A 13,419-nucleotide genomic window follows, 5' to 3' on the forward strand; every position below is an offset into this window, starting at 1 on the left:
GAAAACCAAGTAAAACATAAAGCCCAAGGGCCAGGATACTATTTTGGGAGCTAGGAAGGTGGTTTTAAAGCATAGCTTCCTTTTAAGGACTGTCTGAATGTAATTGTACTCAGTAAAAAATTTGTAAGAGCTAATTATATTCCAATTAAAAGATCACTAATTTTTATCTGTACTATGTTGAGATAGAATCTTAAATAGAATCTATTTAAAATTCTAGTTTTTACTTGAAAAATTTTTTGAAACTTTAGGTAAAATATTTGGCTGCATGGATTTATTAAAATAATTAAAAGAATTTTAGCATTTCATTAATGCTCAGTTTAAGTTTTTTAATTGACATAATACAAATGCATACTGATAAGAATCATGTTTGTGTATTTTTTTTTTTAAATCTTAAAGTCAGGGTATATATTGGAAAAGAGCACTGGACAGTGAGTCTTGACCTAGCCACTAAACTAGTAGTGTAATCTTGGAAGGTCACTCGTCTGTTGCCACTTCAGTGTAAAAATTGAGAATCAGAGCAGATAAAATCTAGTAGTTCAAACTCTAAAAATCTCTCATGATAAACTTTTATTAAAAGTTTATTAAAAGTTTATCATGAGAGATTTTTAGAGTTTGAAATGTTTGAAAGAACAAACATTTATTTAATGCATTCCTCATGCTAGCTTCTGTGCTTGTTTAAGAACTCTGTAAGAGAGGTAGCAGTATCTCCATTTTATCAATGAATAGACTTAGGGAAATTGTTGCCCAGTTTCCATAGCTAGCAGTTTGTAGAGTTGGGATACAAACAGTCTGTCTGACTTCAAAGTCTATATTATTTTCTCATGTTGCATTGCTACCTTTCTATGAACCTTTATATTTTCGTCATATTTTTTGTCCACTGCAATTTAGTTCCAAGTATACTTTGGTATATGTTTGTAATAGGAGGATGAAGTGATTCAAAGAAGATACTAGTACCAAGACTTATGGGTCTTATTGAGAATTTGTTTTTTCATTCTCTAGTGCAGGATCTAATTCATGAGTGCCTACTACAGTTTGATATAGTAGACACTTAAATGAAGACTAGAGAGTCACAAACATTTAGGAGACTCTGTTGAGCTAATAAATGATGATCCTTTATGAATTTGTCACATTTCAGGTGAATTTCTTAACAGAACTTAATGTCTAATTTTATCTTCATAAATGAGACATTACTGGTGAATTTTGATGCCATTTTTTAAATTGAGAACTATAATTCCTTGCATTGCTGAAATGTCTCTTGTTGATGCTTACTATCAGAAAATACAAATTCTATATAAATATATTTTTTGCACATAATGACAAATAACTCTAAGTAAGATTGTACTGTACTTTAGGAATTATCTTGTCCCCATATGTTTTAGCTAGAATCTGCCAACAGTAAAATATATAATGTAAAAACTGCTTAGCCATTATCAGGGACTCTTTCTCCTCTGAGATACGTAATTCTATGATTTTTTCTTAGTATTTATGATGAAGTCTTCTTACTCACCATCTAGGTGTTCTCTGGGTTTTTAATAACTTTGGTTAAGGGTATGGGTTCAGATTCCATCTCTGTCACCAGCTGTGGAAGCCTTGGTCAGGTTACTTGGTCAAGTCTCACTTTACGCATTTATAAAATAGGGAAAATAATACCCACCTCATAAAGATTTTAGAATCAAATGAGATAAAGTATAAAGATTGTTTACTATGGACCATTGAGTGGTAGCTATTAGTATTATCCTCTCGAAAGTTTCCTTGCTGTAGGACATGATATTTTCATATGAAAGATGAGTATTTAATTGAAGCTGTATAAGAATTGATAACTGTTTTTCAGGTAATGTAAATGTTAACACTGTCTTTCCACATAAATAAGTAGTTATGCTCATTTGTATTTCAGTGATTGCTTAAACAGGATTAACAGCTTTTTTTTGGTTCTGATTTTCACTACTGGGGTTAACTAAAGCTTTTGGGTGTCATTGTCAAAATAAATGTGGAGAACATGTGACCTTTTGAGATTGGCTTTTTTCACTCAGAGTGAATGACCTCAAGATTGAGTTGCATATATCAAGTTCTTTTTTATTGCTGAATAGAACTGCATGCTATGTGTGTAACCTACTTATGTCATACTCGAAATAAATTTCGAACTTTAAAAAAAGATAAAAAAATAAAGAACATGCAATGGAGAGTAAGAGAGTAAAAAAGAAAAAGGGGAAGGAAGAAGTGACAGAAGGTACAGACTGGCATGTGTCTCCAAAAATTAAAGTGCTTCTACTGCTGGCCTAGGTCGTAAATAAATGCTTTGTGTGGTAATAAATAATGCAATATTTATTATTGCAGATGTTTTTTTTGCTAACCTAGTTTTTAATAGCTGTAATTCAAAACCTATATTCAAAAATATTTAAGAATACTGTGTGTAGCTTGAGTTTTTAATAAAAAAACCTCGAAAGTTTAACTTATCTTTCTTAAATAGAAATTTTTTTTTTTCTTATACAGTTTTCAGATGATTTAGGGCTTAAAGCATGAACCACTGTCCATAGAAGAAATTATGGTAATACACTGGTTATAAGCAGAGAAATTTGTTTTTAGAAATGAAAAATCCTGAATTTTGCTTACAAATACATATTTTTGTTCTTCCAGAGTTTATTTCCAGCTAGCTGTGTAAAACCTGTGCTATAGACCAGTGCTGTCCAATAGAACTTTCTGTGGTGATGATTCGCACTGTCTGATTTGGTAGCTACTAGCCACATTTGGAATTGAACACTTGAAATATAGTGACTGACGAACTGAATTTCAAATTCTGTTTAATTTTAATTAACTTACATGTAAGCGGCCACATGTGTCTAGTGCAGTGGTTTTTAACTGGTGGCAGTTTTGCTCCCACTGGACATTTGGCAATGTCTGGAGTAATTTTTGGTTGTCAAAACTGGAGAGCTACTACTAGCATCTACTGGATAGAAGATAAGGATACTGCTAAACTTGGAATAGTGCACGGGACAGTGTTACCCACTCTACCCTACCCCCTACCTCACCCCCCAGCCAAAAAAAAAAACACCTAAAATATCAATAGTGCTGAGGCACAGAAACCCCGGACTGGTGGCTACTATACTGGCAGATACAAAACAGAATATACAAATTTTATGATCATTGTCTTGTTTACTTATTAATTTTGACTACTACAAATGAAGAGCTTAACGATCTAGTCACATTCGAGATAGTTGACAGTTTTTGTATTTGAAGGTTTGATAAGGTTAGAACAGTGAGGTGACATCTGTGAGTCTCCTGTTGTCTATTTTGTCATTTGATTTATAGAAAGCAAGAACTCATTTACGCTCTAAATACTTCTGTTGAAAATTGTATGAAATAGTATCACCAGCATCTCTTAACAGATGTGAAATGTTGGCTTTAAAAATGATTCAAAATGTTCTCTGATACATACTGAAGTATTAATAATTAAATGATACATTGTTCTGCAATTGGTAATGTTTGAATTTGGATGATGAGTATGTGGAATTTCCTTTATTGTGCTCTCTACTTTTGTTTGTGCTTGAGTTTTTCCTTAATTAAAAAGTACTTAGGCATAGGCATAACTAGTAATGATAGAATGTGGAAAGTGACCAATAAATTATCACAAAAATAGTATTCATTTTTCATGCATTTAATTAATCCCTCACAATTGCCAAGTTGCATTAATATGTTCTGTTTTGAAAAAAATGTGTCACATCACTAAAAAAAGTCACTGCACCTACAGTACTGACATTCTTTTACTTTTACAGATTGTCCTGGGTAACATAATGCCAGCTGAGCGTAAAAAGCCAGCAAGTATGGAAGAAAAAGAATCTTTGCTAAACAACAAGGAAAAAGACTGCAGTGAAAGGCGGCCAGTGAGCAGCAGGGAGAAACCAAAAGAGGAGATCAAGCTCACTGCCAAGAAGGAGGTTATTAAGGTCCCTGAAGATAAAAAGAAGAAACTGGAAGAAGATAAGAGAAAAAAAGAAGACAAGGAACGCAAGAAAAAAGAAGAAGAAAAGGTGAAGGCAGAGGAGGAATTAAAGAAAAAAGAGGAAGAAGAAAAAAAGAAACATGAGGAGGAAGAGAGAAAGAAGCAGGAAGAGCAGGCGAAACGACAGCAAGAAGAAGAAGCTGCCCAGTTGAAGTAAGACCATTTATTTTAATGATTGATGTGAAGGAATGGGAAGGTGGGACTGTTTTGGAAAAAGTGATTATTTGAAATAAAACTTTCAGGGCGTAGATCCTTAAGAGTTGAGAGTATCTTAATTTACATATTCTTTTAGTTTCATTGACTTCAGGAATGCTTATGATGCTTTAATGCTTTAATTCTTCGAATTAAAAAATAGTAATCTTTAATAAATGTTTTTTGAGAGTAATGTGGATTTTTTTTTAAAAAGCTCTTTTTAGTGGTTGAATCATCTTTTTAAGCTGAAAATCTTTAGTTCTTAATGGCTGCTATTGAGTTCTTACTAGGAAGCGTATCAGTACACATCCTTAAGGCAGTCCTAATGAAGTCAGTTTTATGATCCTCATTTTACAGTTTAATAAAACTAAGCATAAAGAGGTTAAGTACCTTGCCCAAGGTCTCAGTGAACAGTGGAGTGCTGGGATTTTAACTTAGGTTGGGCTGACTTTAAAACCTTTGTCCTTAAGTATAATTCCATAATGCCTCATATTCTTTTTCTCAATTTATTTTAAACTTTGTAAATCTATTCAAGTAATATAATAAAGTGGTGAAAAACAAGAGAGTCTTCATAAGAACACCACTAGGATGTAGTGCAAATGACAATTATTGAATAGCATGAGCTCTTTACATATATAATTTAGAAAGCTGTTTGCAAACAATTGTCATGGGTCCACCTGTTTTCTTAATCAAAGTTCTTTGTACAGTACCTTTATTTTTAATGAGGAACTGGAGCCTTAAGTGCGGAAGGCAATAGTATTGTATTCTAGTGTTGGAATATTCAGAACCATGATTCTTAAGAGTTTCTTACTTTTTTTATATTTCACTTTTTTTATTTAACTCACAAGGATATTCAGTTTTACTGTTATCTTTGCTCCCTCTCCCCTCCAATATAGAGAGCTTAAAAAAACAATAACCAAAAAACCCAAAAAATTCAAACATATGCAAAAAATCTAATGGAATGCCCTGGCCCCCCCTCCCCTCCCCCCATCTACCCAGCGTAAACAATTACCCACTTTTTTCCCCCCCGGAGTCTTTTAAAGCATCACATCACAATACTACATTACATTTTTTTAGGTGTTTTTAATGCAGATGAAAATTGAGTTACTTAATGCATATATATTGTGCACTACTGCCCAAGTTACAGTTTCTTAAAAGTATACACTCACTTAATCCTGTGTTTGTGTGTGGCTGGGAGATTTCCAGAGATACTCATATGTCCATGCTCCCGGTGATAGATGTAACTCCCTGTTAACATCCTCGGCTTTTAGTGGAAAAATATCAGTTATAGGGCAGCTCAAGGATAGTTATCACAGAATGATGAAAATTTACTTTTTTAGAAGTAGATATTTTAAAATACATACTTTGGTATCTTTGAAACCTCAAACCTCAGATTGTCCCTATTCCCACTCCTGCCCAAGTTATTTTACTACTTCTGCAAGTTAAACATATTTCATGTTTTTAGTAGAGATATAGGTAGATTTGTTTTTAACTATTCCTTTCAGGATAAACTGAATTTGTTAACCTTATATTAAAGGGTTTTTATCCTGTAGTTAGTTCTCTTCTGGTTCCTTTCCAGATTTTTAAAATTACACTTGAATTTTAAGCCATGTACTTTATTAAAGATTTAGTTAATGTCTAAGTATGGAAAAATGGTACTTAACATCTCAAAACGTTTTAATGCATTCTTTTATGATGTTTATTCTTTAGCTTAAATATTCCTTGTGGACAATTTTTTTCCTGTTTTTCCAATGATTTTATCTGTTTAAGGTTTTTTAACCTTCACAAGCATATGTTACATTTTTTATATTAAGCATCGTGTGTTTTACAAGTTACTTATTTTTTAACTTTATTGAAGTATAAATAACAAGTAAAAGTGTTTTATACATTTAGCTTACTAGTTGGCAGAATGATTTTTAATCTATTCAAAATCTTCCACTCTACCACATGCGATATTATTATCAGTATATTATTGGGTGCTTATTATCTTAAGTCATTAATAAAATGTCTTTAGAAGTAGTGAAAGATTCTTTTGCATCTTTTGTTCTTCTTGGGTTCTGATGCTGATGTGATTACTTTTTCATTGACTTTCCCACTTAATGGGATTTGGCATTGATGCTTTAAAATATACAGATTAATTTACTTGGTTTTTCATTTTTTATTTTTTAAATATCTAGAGAGAAGGAAGAATCCCTTCAGCTTCATCAGGAAGCTTGGGAACGACATCAGTTAAGGAAAGAACTTCGTAGCAGAAACCAAAATGCTCCAGACAGTCGACCAGAGGAAAATTTCTTTAGCCGACTCGACTCAAGTTTGAAGAAAAATACTGCTTTTGTCAAGAAACTAAAAACTATTACGGAACAACAGAGAGACTCCTTGTCCCACGATTTTAATGGCCTAAATTTAAGCAAATACATTGCAGAAGCTGTAGCTTCTATTGTGGAAGCAAAGCTAAAAATATCTGATGTGAATTGTGCTGTGCACTTATGCTCTCTCTTTCACCAGCGATATGCCGACTTTGCCCCATCACTTCTTCAGGTTTGGAAAAAACATTTTGAAGCAAGGAAAGAAGAGAAAACACCTAACATTACCAAGTTAAGAACTGATTTACGCTTCATTGCAGAATTGACAATAGTCGGGATTTTCACTGACAAGGAAGGTCTTTCTTTAATCTATGAACAGCTAAAAAATATTATTAATGCCGATCGGGAATCCCATACTCATGTTTCTGTGGTGATTAGTTTTTGTCGACATTGTGGAGATGATATTGCTGGACTTGTACCAAGGAAAGTAAAGAGTGCTGCAGAGAAATTTAATTTGACTTTTCCTCCTAGTGAGATAATTAGTCCAGAGAAACAGCAACCTTTCCAGAATCTTTTAAAAGAATACTTTACGTCTTTGACCAAACACCTGAAAAGGGACCACAGGGAGCTACAGAATACTGAGAGACAAAACAGGTGATTTTCAAATGTTTCTCAGAATTGAGAATTTATTTTGGAGCTCATACTTAAAAATGTTTAAAGTCTTCATGCCACTGAAAGAACTTGTGGAAAAGGGCTCATTGCAGGTGATTTCTTAACATTCCAGGAAAATTTCAAAGTCTAGCAATCTAAGTACTCATGTTTAAATATGCGCCTACCATAGATTTTGTTTTTGATTTAAAAGAAATATGGCAAGTATATGGTGATTTTTACTTTGTGAATTCGTTTTCTTCCTGTGATTTAAAAACTACTTAATGTCGAGAGATACATTTTCTTTTCTTCACTTATCTACTATCCTTTCGTGCATGTTTCACTGTTCCCTCTATAACAGGTTTGATTTGTATTTTAATTTATTCATATCAATATTGATACTTGCTTACTCTTTTTTAAGAAATGGGCCATACTTTACCAGTGATAACTTAGGTCAGAAATTTGAAGAATAATGCACCAAATTAGCTGTGAAAAAAGTTTCCTAAGTGCAGCTATGTAAATGCGTTTACAAGAGTCTTTGTCCTGGGGACATCCATTTAAAATTCTAAAGAAATAATGTTGGTGCCCCTGGTAATTAGTGAAGACACCTGATTTAGGGGCCACCTTTGACTGTTATAAGATATGATAGACTACTGGGTAGCAACTGTACCAAGGCGGCCTCAACAGACAAAGTTGGTGGCCTTTAGGTCAACTTTTATGGAGGGTGGATTTGGAGGAGGACTGAGGTGATACAAAAAGGAGGCAATTGCAGTAGCCTGTGGCTGAGACTTTGCAACTACTTAAAGTGCATGATTAAAAGTCTAAAGTTGTCAGTGATAAGGAATTAATATGGGGGAGTATACTTTTCTATCCTCATAAGCCTACAGTTGGAAAAAACTGACTGGTTTAAGTAGTTACTACTTAACCAGAAGAGAAGACAAATAGTTATGCCAGTAGTACAGTTAGGTTAGTGTCAGCATGGGTGCAGAGACTATATGGCTGGCTATCTGGCGGCTGAGGGGTACTCAGAGGTGAGAGTTTAAGATAGTAGTTGTGTTCCTCAGTGTTTAAAAAAACAAAAATCCTTGTGCTTTTGAGTAATGAGGACTGTTTTAAACTATGAAAAGGCAACTTAGAATGTATATAGTCAATAATGGATTAAAAAGGAAAATGGTGGTCTATTAATAATTACACATTTAAGGTTTCTCAATTGTGATTTACAGTGTTTGTCATTTTCCTCATCTTTTTCCTTTTCCCATGTGTTCTACCTAATACATGACAACTGATTTTTTAAGTATGCTTCTGATTACTTTTTAATAGCTACTTTAAGGGTTTTGTGTGTGTATTTGCTTTTGATTGGCCTTATAGGAACTTAGAGGGCAAAGAAGTTCTACAATTATTTAATCACCTTTCCAGTGTAGGAATTTTACAGGTTATCTGACAGAATAAGTTCTTCCTCTGAAAACCTCTCAAAGGAGCTTAGTGCTCTAACCCATTCTGATGTTGGACACACGTATTTCCTAGGAATTCAAGCTGAAATTTAACTCTCCCTTCGATGTACTTTTCTGGTACAGATGGAATAAAGCCCAAAGTGGGGGTCCATGACCTTTTTATATGTTGACAGTGAATTTAGTTTAGAAACTGAGGCTAAGCATTTAGATATTTTTATGGCAATTTTCTATTGTCATGATATTTTTACTGTGTTTTATAAAAGTGTCTACAATGACTAGAAAAAATTACTCCTTAACCACAAATAGTTTGAGAAACACTGGCTTCTCATTCAGATATTACTCATGGTACTATCCCAAATATTTGGAGTCAAGATGTTTCCTTTTCATCTTCAGGCTAAATACCTCCCTCCACGACTCCAGATACTTCACTATTCTTAGGATATTTGTTTTGGATGCACTCTTTTCATCCTCAGACGTAAAACTCTATTAGTTTTCATAGATGCCTTGTTCTTTTGACTTTTTGTTAGGCTTAGGTACACCTAAAGCCTAATTTCTCTAATGAACTACCGTCAAACCAGTTCTTCATCTTGAACTACTGAAATAATTGTTTAAACCTAATTACAGACTTTCTTATTTCTTTTAAACTTTAGGTGCTTTTGATATATCATTTTAACCTAATGATAATTTTGAACATTGATTATATTTATAGTATTAATTGTTCTTAGCCACTGGCACTTTCAATTTGATAAACAGACCTTCTGTTCTTTCATTATTCAAGACACCGATGAAAATTTAGAACAGGATATAGTGTTAAAAGCATGGATTGTTGTTTTTTTCTAGAAACTTACTCATTTAAAATACAGAACTATTAACCTGTGGTTGTTAGAGGAGTTTATTTACCTAGTATAAATTGACCTTAGCATTGTAGCAGCCATTTTGTTATGGGATACTGCCCACTTAGATGTAATACTTTGGGTGATGTGAGAATCTTAATCATAATATAGAAAATGGCATTTGGCTTAATAAATCACTCATGCCTTAGATTAGCTTCAACTTGTGCAGCTTCTGTAGTGAAATGATTTAAATACCTGACTGAGCAAAGAAGACGTGAGGAATGGATTAGTGCAGAGTCCCTATTTGGCCTAATGTTAGTCCCCTTACTTCTAAGAGGGCACATTACAGTGTACTGTTAAAATGTCCAGTTTCCAGTGTTTGTTCCCTCCCAACCATTATTCAGTAGGTGGTTTTGAGGTTTTCTACATCAGGAATAAATCACAGCCAGTAATTTTTTCCAGTAAGGTTTGTTTTTAGACACGATAATGCTAGAAATCTAAGTGCCAAGCTAGTGGATATTTAAGACTCATATGTAGTTAAATTACTTTAAGCCTTTTTTTTTTTTTTTGATATTTTGACAAGATGGATTAAAAATATCAAATACACTATTTTCAGTCTATAAATCCCAAATGCCCTTGATCATTTTAATTAGCTTGAGAGATCACACTATTAGAGCTTATGAAGTCTTAGTCTATGCTCAAAAAAACCCGTGTTTAAAAATTTATCAACCAATTGAAAAATAGAGTAATAAAATATCTGGTAATTTCTTAAAGACAGTAATGAATGAATGAAGGCAGTGACTGGATGAGACCTATTGAGTCTCAACTGTCATTTTTATGTTATCTGGGTTGATAACCATAGGATTGGATAGCTAGTTCAGTTTCTAAGACCCTGAGGGATTTAGTTATAAGCAGGAAATACAACTGACCCTGGGATTGAGTGAATTCAAATAAATTTGAATTTACAAGCTTTTTTTTACTTAAAAGAATGTTTTTTTAAAATACATTTTGTTAAGTGATTGATGTGGGGAGTTGTGATATTTACACACTTAAAAACATCTACAAATATTCGCCAATTCAGAACTTAGAGCTTCTTGGTAGGTTTTGCATTTTTTTACTTCAGTGCTCTCTGTACTTGAAATGCTTTGTACTTTGCAATATTATTCTCATAGAGGTAATATAACGTATTTTTTTTACATTTAATTAAAATTGGTTGAAATTATTTAATATTGGATGTAACAGTGTTAATCATGTAAGTTTGTTTCTTGCAATATAGTGGAATCATGAATTCAGCTATTAAGTCAGAATTTTTCTTGAATAATTCTGAAGTATTTTAATTCCTGTTTTTCTCTGTAATTGGTGGGAGTAATGGCAGGTTTCTCTATTCAAGACTACTAGTGAATTAAAACCGTCATAATTGCGTACTCAGTCCAGCAGCAGTAAGTGATTTGCTTTAAAATTTTGTTTAAAATAGCAAGTGGGTAGCTCCCCCCCCCCGCCATTGTTAATAAAATTAGGGAAGTTTTTTTTATTAATGCAAATTCATGAGACTTTAACAATGTTGAGACTTAACCTAATGTTAAATAGTGTTACTTTTACCTTTCACTTTTCTTCCAGGTAAGTTGTACCTTTACAGGTAGATTCTTTGATAAACTGTGTAGTGTTTAAGCACTATTAGGATGTATTATGGTTGTGCTTTAGACTTAAAGAGGCTAACAATTTTATAAGTGCTCTAAAATTGTTTCCTCCTTCAGATATTCTCTAATTCTGATTCAGTGATTTTGACATAGTTGTTTAATAAATATTTGATTGAGTAGTTTTGCTTAACTGTGTTCTAGTGTCTTTTCACATAAGATTAGAAGATATCCATAACCAAATTCTAAAATGAAACCAAAAGAAAATGTGAGATAATGCTCATGAAATTTAAATTAATTCTCATGAAAATCCAACAGCGTGCTAAACGAGATGAAAAGTGAAACCTAGTACTTTTTTCATAGGTCTGCTTCATAATTACTTTTTCAAGATTTAGGCATGTGTTCTGTTATTTTGCATGACTGCATAAGGTCAAAGCCAAAATGGATTTTCTGTTTTCTTGGTGTTTTTTTCTTTTTTAATTTGGTTAATAGAAGATCAAAATATTTGGCATTGAGCTTCTTGCCTTTCCAACAGTGGGTTCTGGCTTTTTTTTGTTGTTGTTGATATAGTACATTGCATGTATCATCTTAATTGATCCTTGCAGTATCCTTGACAGAAATACCTCTATTTTGAAGGTGATAGATCAGGTTTAGGGACTAAAGAGCTTGCCCAATGTGACTTAGATAGCAAATGACAGAATCAGGTTATTTTTTCTACCTATTCATATTGTATTTTTCACATCTTCCGTAGTACTCATCTTCATCTGCATTTAGTACTTGTACTTGTTTTTAAAGTGTCTAGTAAGTACATTAGCTACTCAGTACTTACCAAGTTATATCTAAACAAAAGAAGGACCCAGAAGAGGTTTTAGAACTAGTACCCTGATGTGGAAAGACTTGCCTTTGATATATGTGCATTTGATAGATATTCTAGTTTCAATATAAATTACCAAGTGGATAATTTTACTTTAATTGAGAGGTAGTATAGTCCAGTAGTTTATGAACATGGACTCTGAAGCCAGACTTGCTTGGACTGAAGTCTTTGATCTGTTATTTACTCACTCTGTAACTGGGCAACTTGCCTCATTCTCTGTTTCAGTTTTCTCTTCTGTAAAATGGGATTAACAATAGCACTGTGTCTCTGAGGTAAAGCTAAATGATGCAGTGAATTCCTCTGTAAAAACATTTAGTAATAGTGTCTGGCACATTGTAAGTGTACAATAAATGTTCACCCTTAATATATTGCCTGCTTAATCCTTTAGAAAGACTTTTAAATGAGAATTTCTCTGTGCCTTTTTATGACTTTGAAAATTTGTATGTTAAACTTCTTATAACTTATAACTTATTTAAAAAAATTTTTTAAACTACAAAACAGTAAATAATATACAAAATAAAATAAATAGCAAGAAAATCAAGCAATAATAAAAATACATGGAAAAAACAAGATATGTTTCTTAATACTAGAATTTGTTGAGGTATTCATGCCTTTCCTTATGAGATAATGATGCTCAATTGAAGAATGAGCTATTTGATATTTTCTGTTAGCTTTTCAATATTAAATTAGTAATATAAAAACACTTCAGAAATCAAAGACTGATGTACCTTAGGGGTACTTCCAGACAATGATATCTCACATATAGTGGGTGAAAGAGGTCTACTTTCTTATATTTTTATTATAATGAATATGACTTGAAATTAATATTGTTTCATTGCTTTCTTTTCATATCTTTAAAATGATGCTAGTACCTCCCTATTGTGTAGTGATACTAGGAGAAGGAATGACCTCACTTACAATACATTTACTACTAACTCAGTTATCTCCAGTTATGACAGGGATGGAGCGGGTAGGGACTATGGCTCACAGGCCAGATCAGGCCCACCACTAGTTTTTGTACAGCCAGCGAGCTAAGAATGGTCTTTACCTTTTCAAATGGTTGAAAAAAATCAAAAGAAGAAGATTTTGTGAAATACTGAAATTTTGTGAAGTTCAAATTTCAGTGTCTATAAGTAAAGTTTTATTGGAACATAGTCCCACTTATTTATGAATTGTTTGTGCTTTTGTGCTGTCACAGCAGAGTTGACTAGTTGCAACAGACTATATGGCCTGCAAAGCATAAAGTATTTATTATCTGGCCCTTTGCAGAAAATGTTTGCTGAACTCTAATTTATGACAGTATCAAAAGTATGGCTTCATTTCAACTTTCAGCAATAGGTGTGCTTCTGAAGAGATTGTGATTATAATTACATGTAAAGTCATATTTCCAGCTTGATTTTGCTTAGTGATATATTCCCATGGAGTTCACATATGAAATTTTGGTGAGATTTATACTGATGTACAGAAGAGGTGCTCTGGTCCATTGT

General features: G+C 33.0%; 1 protein-coding gene and 1 long non-coding RNA gene across 2 annotated transcripts in view; both read left to right on the plus strand.

Annotated features, from left to right (window-relative positions):
• UPF2 (UPF2, regulator of nonsense mediated mRNA decay) overlaps nt 1–13,419 on the plus strand; it is a 99,353-nt gene that overhangs the window by 1,395 nt on the left and 84,539 nt on the right. Inside the window, exons 2-3 of the mRNA XM_023530348.1 lie at nt 3,771–4,150; nt 6,367–7,146. Of these exons, the coding sequence (XP_023386116.1) occupies nt 3,789–4,150; nt 6,367–7,146 (1,142 nt within the window). The 5' untranslated portion in view covers nt 3,771–3,788. The remainder of the gene's footprint in view (nt 1–3,770; nt 4,151–6,366; nt 7,147–13,419) is intronic.
• LOC111739294 overlaps nt 7,153–13,419 on the plus strand; it is a 7,456-nt gene continuing 1,189 nt past the window's right edge. Inside the window, exon 1 of the long non-coding RNA XR_002780194.1 lies at nt 7,153–13,402. This is a non-coding gene — a long non-coding RNA (uncharacterized LOC111739294). The remainder of the gene's footprint in view (nt 13,403–13,419) is intronic.

This window comes from Pteropus vampyrus, unplaced genomic scaffold (assembly GCF_000151845.1).
Source record: "Pteropus vampyrus isolate Shadow unplaced genomic scaffold, Pvam_2.0 Scaffold49, whole genome shotgun sequence".
NCBI lineage: Eukaryota > Metazoa > Chordata > Mammalia > Chiroptera > Pteropodidae > Pteropus > Pteropus vampyrus.